This window comes from Egretta garzetta, unplaced genomic scaffold (genome assembly GCF_000687185.1).
Source record: "Egretta garzetta isolate BGI_Z169 unplaced genomic scaffold, ASM68718v1 scaffold96, whole genome shotgun sequence".
Taxonomy (NCBI): Eukaryota; Metazoa; Chordata; class Aves; order Pelecaniformes; family Ardeidae; genus Egretta; species Egretta garzetta.
This window is the reverse complement of record NW_009259965.1, coordinates 857,385-870,802: the sequence shown is the minus strand read 5'-3', so window position 1 is coordinate 870,802 and position 13,418 is coordinate 857,385. Positions and strand designations below refer to the sequence as shown.

Here is a 13,418-nt window from a genome sequence, read left to right as displayed (position 1 = left end):
GCTGATTTTTCTTCTTTGCATATGAAGAAAAATAAATAATAGCCCATTTCTTGATGAAGAAAATAGAATACAGAGTCAGAGAAGAATGGCTTGGAACCAATATACAAGTAAAAGTGTTTAAAAAGCAGAAGGAAATGTGTTCTGTATTCCCACATAGTTCCTCAGAACTTTGGCATTGTTCTGCTGTCCTTAGCAAGCAGATACAATATTGTATTTCTAATCATATCACAAGATCTTTGTTGTTATGCCCTATTAGCAAATCTCATGGAGGAGCAGCAAAAGTCTAGCAAAACTGCAATACTGATCTTCAGTACTTATGGTGAAAGATACAGCTGTAATTTATAAATGTCAGCTAGCAAGTGCTTCGATTGCTTTCAAAATGGTTTTGTGCAACCAATCTTTTATGCATTTCAATGCAGTAGAAAGGGGGTATTCTGTTGACCGAAACATCTGCATTCATGATAAGTCTGACACTCCTCCTGCAGTGCTTTTTCAGTTGGTAGGAGCTCTCAGTTCATTGTTAACAACTTTTCAGGTATTCTGGCCTTGCAGTTTGGAGGTGTGACTGCAGTTAGGATGGGATCTAGCCATTACAGCATCACTGTTGTTCACCTGTGCTAGACTGAAAATGTGTCGCTCCATAGTCCAGTGACCCTGTAAATTGTCTGGGGATGCTGAGTATGTACTCGGATTTTAGCATGGGCTGGGAAATGTGCTAGTGTTTTGCAGCAACGGTGGTTGCAAAATTAACAGTTGCAATTCAGAACAATTGCAGAGCTCAGTTGTTGTGAGTTGGCAGTTCAGACCCTGGAACACCTGTGCTGGGGGACACAAAACTTTAGTGATAACAACTGCAAAAGTATAGAAGCATGAATTTCTCATTCCCCAGGTTTTGGGAAGCTCCTTCAGAATCCTGGAGGTGTGAGAGAGTTGTTAATTTCCTATATGCAGTGATTGGCTAAGTGTTGATGAAACCACATTTGTGTTCAGCTGAAGATCTGTGAAGACTATCTTTAAAAAGTGACACAGATTGAACTTCAGGTTGATAAATGCTAATTTTTATTTATTAAAAATATGAAATTGTGAAATTATATGAAAATAATAGGTTTTCACTTAAAGCCTATACTTAAATACTGAAAGAAAATAGTTCCACTTTCTCAAGCTTTTTCAGGAATGATTTCTGCTGACAAAAAAAACCCCCAACAACTGTATTCCAGTTTTTATACAGTAGGGTCATGCTAAAGGGCAGTGTATAAACATACTATTACAGTGTCTGGCAAATGTCAGTTTGCAACTTGCAAGATTTTAATTAAGCTATTCTTCGCCTCTTTTTTTGAACAGATTTCACAAGGGAGATGTCCTTATCACAACAGCAACAGGGGTGATGTCTGAAGAGGAAGGAGAAAAATGGGGTTTAGTTCCAACCCATGCATATGCAGTCTTGGATATAAGAGAATATAAGGTATCAAGGAAAACTGAAGATGTTTTCAGATGCCTGTTTGAAACCTGTCTGCAATGGGTAGCTACTAATTTGTTGCTCTGATGGCTAATATAGTTTATTTCATCTTGAGCTCCATTGGGAAAATCTAGAAGGCTTAATGGTGCTGTATTTTCTTGAGCTATTGGTCCATATACCATGTTAATATAGATATAAAAATTATTTTTACAAGATGAATCCAGCAATTTTATTTTGTATTTTTTCAGGGACTTCGATTTCTTCAGTTGAAAAATCCCTGGAGCCACTTACGTTGGAAGGGACGATACAGTGAAAATGACACAAGAAATTGGACCCCAGATTTACAAAAATACTTGAACTTTGATCCAAGAACAGCTCAGAAAATAGACAATGGTAATAAGGTTTACAAAGTCACTATCTTTTCAGATAATGTAGATCTTTGTGGTGTATCCCTGCAGGAAGGTGGAAAGAAATGCTTAAGCACAAGGGGAGGGAGAGTAAAAGAAACTAAATAGCCCAAAAGTTTACGAAGTATTTGTATATTTAATCTGTCATTTCAGGTTTGTCTGGGGTGTCAGTTATCTGGACTGTTTAATACATCTCAAATTTGTTGACAAGATATTACTTCCTTGCTTAAGTGTTGCTATCTCAGTATCTGGGTGTGGGGGAGTTCAGTGCAAAGATAACAGTCTGACAATAAGCTGTGTAATGCTGCTTTTTAATATGTGAATAGACTTTTTGTGGGTTTTTTCCTCCAACACTTGAAAATATGTATCAACGTGCTTACCTTAATCAGTATTTAAATTAGTCTTGCCTGTATTTGAGGTTACGCACTAGAGGTAAGTGATTTTTTTTTTCCCCTTTGCATTACATTACTGTATCTATAAGCAAATGTTTACATACGCTCTTATTTCCAGCTGTAAGAGTAGACAGAGAGATCCATCTTTGAGACAGTGGTGCTACTATGTCACTGTCCAGAGAAACCACTTGGAATGATGCCCAGTGTTGTCCTGTCCCATTTTCCCTAGGGAGCAGCAGAGTGTAGCGTCTGGAAAGACAGTGTGGGTTTGCTGGTGGAAGGGCAGGCTGGCAGTTCAAAAATTCTGCAGAAGCTGCACCTCGTACAGTATCCTCGTTGCTGTCTGTCTATCTCTGTGAGGGAGCCCTTTTGTTCAGTGCCGCTCTATTTTGACAACATTATGCATCCAAACCCATTAAATTATAGCATTTATTGATAAACCTCATGCAAATGCATAAGGAAAACTTTTGATTTAAATATAAGAATAGCAACCCTGGCTTTGTGACAGTTGTGAGAGATTAGCTCGTTATTTATTTACTGATTCACCTAGTAAGGAATTTACATCTCTAACATCTAGTAGTTAAAATTTATATAAATGTACAGTAGTCATTTTAAGGGAGTTGTTTCTTCTGACTGGATTTATACTCTGGTCTTCGGGTCTAAGTGTATAGCTATTATTATTTATGGTTTGGGGGTTTTTTTAGTGCTGCAAGACCTGCAACTGCCTATGTCAGAGACTTGAATTATAAGGCTGTTGCCTTTTTGAGAGTTCATTTCATCAGGAATCTGTCAGCTTGCAGGCATTGTTGTTGGCTGGAGTTGCAATTAAGGGAGCAGTGGAGAATTAGAGTAAATGCATGAGGCTGTTGTAAAGATGAAGCAGATTCAGGGTGCCAAAGCAAGTCATGTAGGTGTTGGATGAAGCATCTTAGAAATACATTCAAACATACTCATGCGTTGATTGAATACTTGGTTGTGCTGGATGACTACTGAAGTAGGTTGTTGAATTGGGGGAACCTGTTTAACTATGTAATTTTTTTTTTCTCCAGAAACCTAGGAAAGGGGAAGGCAGGTCAGAATCTAATGATGATGCCTTTTTTAGTACAACAGATTCTCTCATACCTTCTGCTTAGTGCTTGAGAATGAAAAGCGTTCTGACAGCTTCAGAAAGTCTTTGATGATAAGCAGAGACTATCTTGTTTTTCTTGGTCTAACTTAATTGTTTTGGGGATTAAGTTTAAGTTTAGAAATTTGGGCAATGCAGACGTTACTACTGAAATGTTGGTTTATATAAGCTACGTCATTTGCTTGGAAAGAGACTTTTGAAAAACAAGTAAAATCAAGGTGTCTGGTAAGGAAACAATGACAGCATTTCCTTCTTAGGCATTTTCTGGATCGCCTGGGAGGACCTGTGCCAGTACTATGATGTTATTTATTTGAGTTGGAACCCAAGTCTTTTTAAAGAATCTACGTGTATTCACAGGTTGGTCCAAGAGATAAAACTTTTGTGTCGATATCTCACTAAATGTTCTGATATGGTGTTTCCTTCCTTCCATTCTTCCTAGTTACAGCTGAAGAGGTTGAACTCCAACCATGCTCTCCTGAGCCTGACTTTACACTTTTAAATTGTCAGCCCAGGCTTTGTTTTTGACCACTTCTGTAACGTCGTTCAAACTCCAGTGACCGTTGTGATGTTGCTGTGGACCTAAGGTTGTGTAACCAGATTCTGACCTCAGTCCCACATCTGTTGGAATAGAAATCAGATTTTTATGCAGTCCATCTTTAAGCAGTGACCAGACAGTGCTTGGGTGACCTAGTTTTTATCTGGACTTCATTTTCCTGGCCAGTTGCAAGTCATTTGTGCAGCACATGTCTTTACAGGGTGTGTTCACTGATGTCAGAGTAGTTTAACTAATTCCATTTTTCACCACTTGCAGTTATCATAAGTAATCTTCCTTGTTTGACTTCTTTTTTTTTTTTTTTTTTCTGAACATGATACCTGTCCGCTACCTAGTATCCATCACACGTGGTCTTTTTGTCACCCAGTTTGAGGATAAGTGTGTGTCTCAGTTTCAGAAAGCAAGACTTTCTCTATTTTCCCACTCCACTCTAAGCACTTGCCACTGCTTCTACACTGTTTCTGCATGTGTTAGCTCTGCGCAAGCTCCTTTGTCCGTAATGCAACTGCTGAGCTTATCTGTAAAGGCTCCTTCCATTTTGGTGTTCAAATTAATTCTAAAATATACTGCGGTGATGTAGCAAGGTGAGACAATGTGTATGCTAATCTCAAAGCTCATCTACTAGTCTGCCTTTCCTTATGTTATTGGTGATTGTCGTACCTCTTTTTTTGCCTAGCACAGCATCAATTGCCAGAAAAAGTGGAGTAATGATGGTGATAATTTGAAGCTTAGTTGATAACGCAGCCTTCCACACGGGCTGTTCAGTTTTAAAAGTGTAGGAGGGTCAATGGGTCAATTTATCCACCCCTGTTCCCAGCATGCCACGCTTTGCATTCAGTCATCAGCACTTTTGGGGTTTTTTCATACCTTATTTTCCTTGCCTAGACAGTTCATGAGGCGGCAGGCAGATTTTGCAATAGGGTACCTTGAAGATTTTTTTTTAACACATCATGCAGACATTCTTCCAAACGTAAACCAGATCAAATCTTAAAAGAAAAATTATCTGAATACAAAACAGGAGGAAAAAATTTGGCAAGCTTTTGGAACTAACTGTAGCTTACATACTGGAGTCTTACAGTTATAAAAGCAAAGGTGTTTTTCACTTAATAATAAATGTGTTGTGTGCAATCATTACAATAATTGGCTAGCCTGGGCTCCCTGAACGGCTCAGCTTTTTCTCTACTTTGTGTGGTTGCAGTCCCGTAGCAAACAGCCAAGCTGTTTGTATTTTGTGGTTTTTATTATCACACTTGTATTGTAGTAAAGTCATTTATAAAACAAAACTATAAGATAATGCTCTTGGCACTAATGCATTAATGTAACCACTGTCATAGATTCCTGCAGAAAATTATCCTTCACGAACTTGGTTACTGATAATGGATAGTGCTCTATATATGTAGGATTTGGAGTCAGGTTTCAAAGGACAAATTACTACCTTACTCCTCTAATAACATGTCTGTATTACTTTTAGTACTTGGGATGCAAAGCAAGGTCCAGTGAAGGATGCCTACAGCCTGGCTAATAATCCTCAGTACAAGCTAGAGGTCCAGTGTCCACAGGGTGGTGCTGCCGTCTGGGTTCTGCTTAGCAGGCACATCACAGATAAGGTACCAGCTTCCTTTTCGCACATTTTCTATATCGTGAGTTCTAGAATACCTTCTGTAAATCTTTCTGTATAGCTTTCTACGTTGTTAGTATATTACTGCTTGTATTTTCATTTTCAAGTATCTACACCTACAAATTTTAAATTTCCATGTAATTGTATACAAGACTGTTGAAATAGACCCAGAGTAAAAATTTGAGTGAGGTGATTATATTCTTCACCATAAAGGTAATGAAATAACTCTGAACTATTATATTAGGGGTAGTTTTTTTATTTCAGGTTTTGGTTTGGGTTTGTTTTTTTTTTTTTAAAGAATTGGGTCAGTTATCTTAGTAAATACAAGTATCAGTGATGTGGTGATCGAAGGGAATGACAGAATGCGTACTTGATGCTGCTTAAGCATTAATCACATTCCACAGAAGTGTACAACTCTACTTGATCTGTGTTTTTTTTTTTTTTTTTAATAGGATGACTTTGCACACAATCGGGAATTCATTACAATGGTTGTATACAAGACTGATGGCAAAAAAGTTTACTATCCAGGTTAGTGTACCTTAATTGTCAAGAAGATGATGTTGGAAATAAATGAAGAATTGCAAAGGATTTTGTGGAAAGGAAAGGCACTTTTTTGCTTTAAAACTAGATGCCTCACTCAAAGAGGTCTGTCTTCTGAAATAGTTGTTTAGCCCTGTTTGACCACCTTCAACAGTCTACACTGAAGGAATAAACCAAGCTGTACATGTTTGAAGCACACTAAGAGGTCTGCGTAATCCTGCTGACACTTAATTAGGCACAGACTTTCTTTATTGTTCTGTTGATTTTTGCAGTGTCAGTAGTTAATGCTTAGAGGGAACAGATGTTGTGCTTCTGTTTATCTGATAGCATAATTATTTCCCAGATTTGTGAAATTATTTAAAGGTATACTGCTTCCACTAAATGAAAATAATCAAGGTTAATTGTTCTGTGAACTTGGCTTAGCAAAGTACCTAAGCAAGCTCATGAGATATAGCTGAACACTTAAACGTGTTTTGAAGTATGAGGTATAGAATGTTTAAGAAAAATATTTAGATGTTCAAATTTTATCAAAGTATTACTCTTGGTCAGTATAGGTCAGATTCTACTCACTTTGAGAAGAAGGAGCTTGGCTTTTGGGGCTTTGTTGTAGCTGCGAAAAAGCCATTTATGTGTTATTTCAAGACAGATAGCAGATCTGAAACACAGGTTGAGACACAGAAAGTAAAGGTAATGCCCAGGTTGAATGGATAGGGTAGAGTGCGACTTTAAGGTAGAGCTAATAATATCATATTTTTATTTATTTTTACATCAAGTTACTGTAAAAGTAGTCCTTGGAATAATTCAATGAAGGCGCATCCTAAGGCAGTTAGGATTTGGCCTGTTGCTTTTACAGATAGGGAACCTCCTTCGAACCAGGGTGGCATTCAGGTAGCTGCTCATGCAACAGGTAATACCAACAGTTAATTAGAGAGTAGCTTATAAAGCTCTCTTCACCAAAGAGTGGGATTTGTGGGTTTTTTCCTATTGGAATGGCTGGTAAGCGTTGCGTTGTTCATCTCTGGTCTTGTTCAGTGAACTCTGCTGACCAATTCCCCTAGAATCCAAGCTGTCTTTCTGTGGAAAGCATCTGTTGAGGCCTGACCAAATCATCTGTTTTTGCAAGAGCTGATCTTGTTAAAGCACCTGCTTCTCCTTACGGCCCAAGATGTGCTTCTGGTGTTGCTAGTACTTGTAGCAGTCCCTATTTTACATGCTGTCTTACTGAAAACATTCTTAAGTGGGCAAACCAAACATATTTGTATAGTGGAGGGAATTGTTCAGTTGTACTTCAAAGACACAGTCTTCCAGCGAGACCACTAGCAAGGACTGGATGATGCATATGTTTTGTCTCGCTACCCAAACTGTTTTATAAACTTTTAATCTCACGAGCTCAAACTCCTTTAAAACCTTCATCTGTGGAAATAGATTGGTCAAGCTGCAGTTTTATTTTTACCATCTGTTAAAATGAGATCAGAACAAAGCAGGTTAATCCCTTGGCACTGAGGCCAAGATTTCCCATTCCTAAGCTTCTCATTGTTTTATATTAATCCTTTCCCCTCTCCCATGTTTCTTTGTGGAAGTAAATAAAAGGACCTGATCCTGGGCCTATTGAAGTAATTGGCTAGACTTGTTCCTGCTTCACTGAAATTAAAAGAAGTCTGGAAAGAACCAATTAGAGGCCAAATAACACATTACATTGTCTAATTGTAAAAGCAAATATTTGGGATGTTTATAATAAGTACTGCATGTGCATTGGTACTTGGATGCAACTACATCTGTGTAATCATCACAAGAATTTGGAGAGAGAGAAAGTGTGTGTCAGTTAGTTAAAGAAATTAACATGTTTTAAAATCTTGTTTACTTAGCGGCCAAAGATTTTGGCAGCTTGCATTCTGGAACTGTCCAGCCAAGGGAGAAGAAACAGCCACTTCAGGGATGTTTATAGAGTGCTCAAACATTCCTTATCTTTCTCTTTAAATTTCAGCATCGTCACAGTAGGTCTCCTTTGAAGTAGTGACATTGGTGGGAGATGGATAAGCAGTTCTGGCAAGTCATGGGGTTTAAGCTGTACTTTCAAATGCAGAATTTGTGTCCTGTCATGTGTGATGTACCTCTCCTGAAAATGATAGTTGCTCTTAAGATTATCTGTCCTTTTTATGAGCAAATCTTGAGGCTTTTTTTTTTTTTTTGAGAGCATTCAAGTCTGCTTACAGTCTAACCTTAGTACCAACAATCTGACTTCCCTGGCAAAATTCACTGATACAAATTGGCTAAGAAGTTTGCCACACTGGAGGATTTTTTGATCGGGGAAAAATATTCCTCCTTTTCTTTTTCAGCTGATCCTCCTCCGTATATTGATGGTATTCGGATCAACAGTCCTCACTATCTGACCAAGATAAAGCTGACCTCTCCAGGGCCCCATACGTTTACCTTAGTGGTGTCCCAATATGAGAAACAAAACACTATCCATTACACCATCAGGGTATGTAGTGTTGATTTAATAATGAATGTAAACAATTAAATTATAAAGTGTCCTTTATTTGTAAGTTTGATTAAAAAAAATGTACTTCTGGATTGATACTGTTATTTTTGGTGAGGGAGGCTATGAATGATGGAGCAGAACCACTGGATGCAGTGCTTGATAATGTTCTCCATTATAGTTGAGACAATACAGCGTGTGTGGTTTTTAGTAATGAAATTAGCTGAAAAATACTTTTATTTCCTAGAATAAAAAATTAATATCTGTGTACAGGCAGAGCATTGGCTCTCTATGTATCCAAAATAAGCCTATTGTAGATCCTAGTTAAGACTTACATAAAGTTTTTTGACTTCTCTAAGTCCTTGCACTCAGTATTTGGGTTTTTCTGTACTGCTGAGTCATGGGATGGTCAATGCTAGATGTCTCTGTCACTGAAAAAAGTAAAATGCAGATTGTTTCCATTTTGCTTTTTTTAATAAAAACTAGGTAGAATTAAGTCTTGTTAGTCCCAGCAATGTTCTGGATCTTGACTTTCAGATGGGGTCGTCTGATGAGTAATATAGGCATGTAATGAACAAGTATCTAAAAATGATGTGTAGGCAATTCTGCTTTTTTTAACATGTCATGATTTTGTATGAAATGTGCAAGATGAATGTGTGACCAGCTTATTCTTTTACAACACAGGTGTATTCCTTGTGCAAGTTCACCTTTTCCAAGATTCCTACACCATACACCATTTCCAAACGGGTAAAGAAGTATTTGCTTTTATGGGTCACTGGATAATAATTCTGGTTTGACTTTTCCTATATTTGAAATGTACAAGGCTTTTAAATATATTTTTATACTACCGCCCAAAAGCGCCAGCTTACGCCATCTTGTAACAAATGAAACTTCTTAACTAAAGCTTAATCTAAGTTTCATTAGCACAAGACCAATCCTGTAGTCAAGTTACATATAATTTGCCAAACAATTAGCTGCACAGTTAGCATAATTGATACAAGCACAGAAGTCCTTGGGCTGGCTCGCCGTTCACGTCGCTCTGTGTGGATGGTGGCTTAATTTCCACTGGCATTTGGTGCCACCTTTGTTGCAGAGTGTGTTGTTATAGCTGTACCATTGCAGATATACTGTAAAGCCTTTGTAGAATAGACCAGCCTTTAGAATACAACCTGTACCCTAAAATGTAATTACTCTGCAGAGATCAGATTGTGCTAGTACTACTGCAGAGTAAAAACCCCACAAGAGCATTGCTCACTTTCCCTTGAGAGAATTGCATGATTTGATTTTCTTGGAAGAACTCTTGGCATGATGGGACAAAATCACCAATGGCAAACCAAAGGCACCGGTAGCAAGACTGACAAATGGACTTAGGATGGCAATATCACAATGCATTACTCTTCCTAAATTGTGCAAAGACGTCTCAAAAGGTCTGTAGCCACATTGGGATAAGCACTCACACTGCCAAACAGGATCAAGGCAATATACCTGTGGTATGTACCGTGTAGAAATGCTCCCCGAGAGTACAGCAGCAGGGGCAAGAGCAAAAAACTTGACTGAAATTTCAGTCAGAAGCCCAGGCAGTTTGGGGGCCTGTTTGTATTTCAGCTGTCAACACGAGCTGCAGTTATACCTTCAGCTGAAGTATAAATACAGCCAAGAGCTCACAGGGTAAAGTAACTTGCATGTATTTTCATGTATTAGCAATTCTATCCTCAAGAAAGAATAAGCCAGCAGTTGTTAATTGTAATCCCTGTACCTACCATGCATACCCCAGGGAATCCTACTATAGGCAGAAGTCTTCTGTCCAAAGAGTAACCTCTTCAGGAAGAGAGAAACGGGGCTAGTTTGAGCCACAGTGCAACGGTCCATTTTTTAGGGCACTCATGCCTGAAACCAAGGATTACGTTACTTTGTGTGGTCAGGGGACGGGTTGCCTGGCAGCCAGGCTCTTAAATTCAGGCAGGGTTTCATAGCAGCTGTTATTTCTGCAACAGCCCTTTGAAGCTAGCCCGTTCTGCAGAATGGTAGGCGGTTAGAGAGATCCCTGGGAACATTAAGGTTCTTCCAGAAATCATTGTCCTTTTTAGCTCTTAAACTGGGCTTAGTTTGGGGGAATACTTTAAGAAGTCAAAAAATTACTGAAGGTGACCAGCCTGTTTGAGGCAGGACATCTGTTTAATACTGGTTTCAAAAGAAAATTAGGTATGTGGAAAGCTCCTGTTAATTGTTTGAAGATGTCTGTCTAGTATTCAAATAAAAGGCACGTTTTAGCTGTCCAAGGCCAGCTCTGTGTCTCTGACTAAATACAAAAAGTTAGTCACCTGTGCTTAATGCTTATTTGGTGCTTGCTTAGCAGTCATCACACTTAAAACCAAGCAGATGATAACTAATTCACAGTTTAACAGTAAAAGCAATTTCTGTTGCATGGCTTATACTAAAGTTGAGTGATCACCTTGGGAGCACACCAAGCCCCAGGGGGATTCCTGGAACTAAGTTTCCACTGAGGTGGAAAAGGCCTGGAAAGCTAACAGCAGACAGCAGTTTTAGGTTCCTGGGTAGTAGTGGGGCAGGGGGAGAAATCCCCCTTGCTTCCAAGCTTGCCACGCTTGAGGTTTTTGGACACTGAGTAAAGAAATTAAATCATAAGAGAAAATGCTGCTCCTTGCTGGTTTGACAGAAAGGGGAGGGAAGTAACAGGAGAAATGGATCTCTGCTATAAATCTGTGTGAATGCCTGGCATGTCTTGTAAGTCTAACCTTTCAGTTTAATGACTAGCAGGAGGCACTTGCAAACAGATGGCCTGTTTCTCAAAGTCTGAGCAGCATTTTTCCTCTTGTACATCTTTGTCCTTGTAGAATCTGTCCATACAGGTATCTTGTTCCTGTAATGCTGATTCTCAGAGTGCATAGAGGTGAACGGACAGTGCTGGAGGCAGCGATTTCAAAAGGAAAGGGTACAACATGGGTAGCGTGCGCTTCCTGTACCGCTCTGGTTTTCTCATTCAGCGCAACAGGGGGGTCTTTGAGCCGAAAAAATAACCTGCACAGGCCAATAGTCATGGGGCAGATGGGAGTATAGGTCCTTTGTTAGATGCAATTTGACGTAGTCAGAAACAGCTACTCAGTAAATGTAAGCTGAAGAATACACTGGTAAGGGATCTGAGGCTTTGGTCGAGGTGGGTGGAGGACTGCAGTGAAACTTGCTGAGCACTTAACAGTCTTTCACTTGCACTTTAGAAATGAGGAGAGATTACTAGAGTCAGTGACCACTAAAGTGAGAGGAGCCTCCAGTCCTGTTTGCCTGTATGAGTAAGCGATACAAATCCTCAGGATATAAAGCATTTTCTGTACTTCCGACTTCTTTCAGGTTAATGGACAGTGGAAAGGTCACAGTGCTGGAGGATGTGGAAACTTCAGAGACACCTACAAAAATAATCCCATTTACCAATTCCAGCTGGACAAGAATGGGCCATTACTAATTGAACTACGGGGACCAAGGTTTGTACAGAATAAGGGTGCATCAATGCAGCGAGAGTATTACATGCTAAAGATAAAGCTTTGTCAGTATCCTCCAGGGGGAGGGTGGGAAGCTCCCTGAAAATCTAGAAGACAAGGTACAGGAGGTGGCTCAGATTTAGCACTATTTATATTTCTAACTTCACCAGCAACAGTGGATTAAACCTGCACGTGTGCTACTGAGGAAATCCTTGACCTACAAGGAAAGCAGAAGCACTTCTTTCGTTTTAGTTTTTGGGTCTGAGCAGAGCTAGGCCTTGCACAGAAGGGAAGGAGGTACAAAGGAATTTTTCTTCCTCGTAAAACTAATTATGGTCATAGTTCCTTTTCTTTTGTAGTAGAGCTAATATGCAGGATACAAAACTTATGCAGTAGCCTCAGCTCTGGAAATGCGTTTACTCTGCCACTAGCAGGCCCGGAGAAGTATTGGATGTCAGTGCCCTACAGAGTAGGCCCACACAGGTCAGATTCCTTTGGCAAAATTCACCATTTACCTCCAAATACCAGTATACAGCACTTCTAAATAGCAACATCTCCTGCCGGCCAGTCAAGTGTTTGTCTTTTGCAAAGCTGTACAGTGGGCACCACAAAATGGCAGCACTTCTTTATCCATCCTCCCCTCTTTGGGGAAACGCCCTCTCTCATGTACTGGAGATGAGTAGCAAAGGTGTGGCTCTACTGTTCCACTAATTGAGCGGGGTTTTGTATGCATTCTTTTCCTGCACTTGCAGAGCATATTTGGGTATTTTGAATGGCAGGGGCAGTGGTGCCTGTCAGATGCGTTAACAGGGAGGAGACAAACTGTCCTAAGTTACAGTGCAACATAGGAAATTTCTGCTGAGATCACTAACATTGATCCATCTGATGGCAATTAGATCACAGCCCAGGATCTGTGCTGTCGGAGCATGTCACTGCAAGTTTAACTACTTAAAGTCTGCTGAAATGCAGAGGCAGACTTCTAGCAGGGATTTTCCACAGAGCCTAGTTCTGAACCTGAACTGTGTTCAGTCTTCCTCCAAATTCTACATTCGTGTCGTGGCAAGTTTAACCTAAGGTTTCAGTCACAAACAGGACAAAACTTCTAGATGTCATCCAGTTATGCTGTGTAGTTTTTCATAAATAGCCCTCTTCACGGTAATACTGATGACCCAAACAACTGAAGTGACAGTCTGTCACATCACTTGCAGGCAATACAGCGTTGGCTTTGAACTCGTCATGGTCTCGACGGTAGGAGATCCTGGTTCCTATGGCTTTCAGAAAAAAAGCAGTGGTGACTACAGGTAATACTCACTTAATGAAGTCTTAGAGGTTTGAAACATACTTCAGAACTTA

At 39.6% G+C, this 13,418-nt stretch overlaps 1 protein-coding gene across 3 annotated transcripts in view; it reads left to right on the top strand.

Annotated features, from left to right (window-relative positions):
- The window catches only part of CAPN7 (calpain 7), a 35,966-nt gene that overhangs the window by 19,826 nt on the left and 2,722 nt on the right, over window positions 1–13,418 (top strand). For all 3 annotated transcript variants that reach the window (XM_035895693.1, XM_009640173.2, XM_035895694.1), the window contains 9 exons: window positions 1,342–1,462; window positions 1,705–1,849; window positions 3,639–3,738; window positions 5,406–5,541; window positions 6,005–6,080; window positions 8,429–8,574; window positions 9,256–9,318; window positions 11,938–12,068; window positions 13,274–13,366. In XM_035895693.1, the coding sequence (XP_035751586.1) occupies window positions 1,342–1,462; window positions 1,705–1,849; window positions 3,639–3,738; window positions 5,406–5,541; window positions 6,005–6,080; window positions 8,429–8,574; window positions 9,256–9,318; window positions 11,938–12,068; window positions 13,274–13,366 (1,011 nt within the window). The remainder of the gene's footprint in view (window positions 1–1,341; window positions 1,463–1,704; window positions 1,850–3,638; window positions 3,739–5,405; window positions 5,542–6,004; window positions 6,081–8,428; window positions 8,575–9,255; window positions 9,319–11,937; window positions 12,069–13,273; window positions 13,367–13,418) is intronic.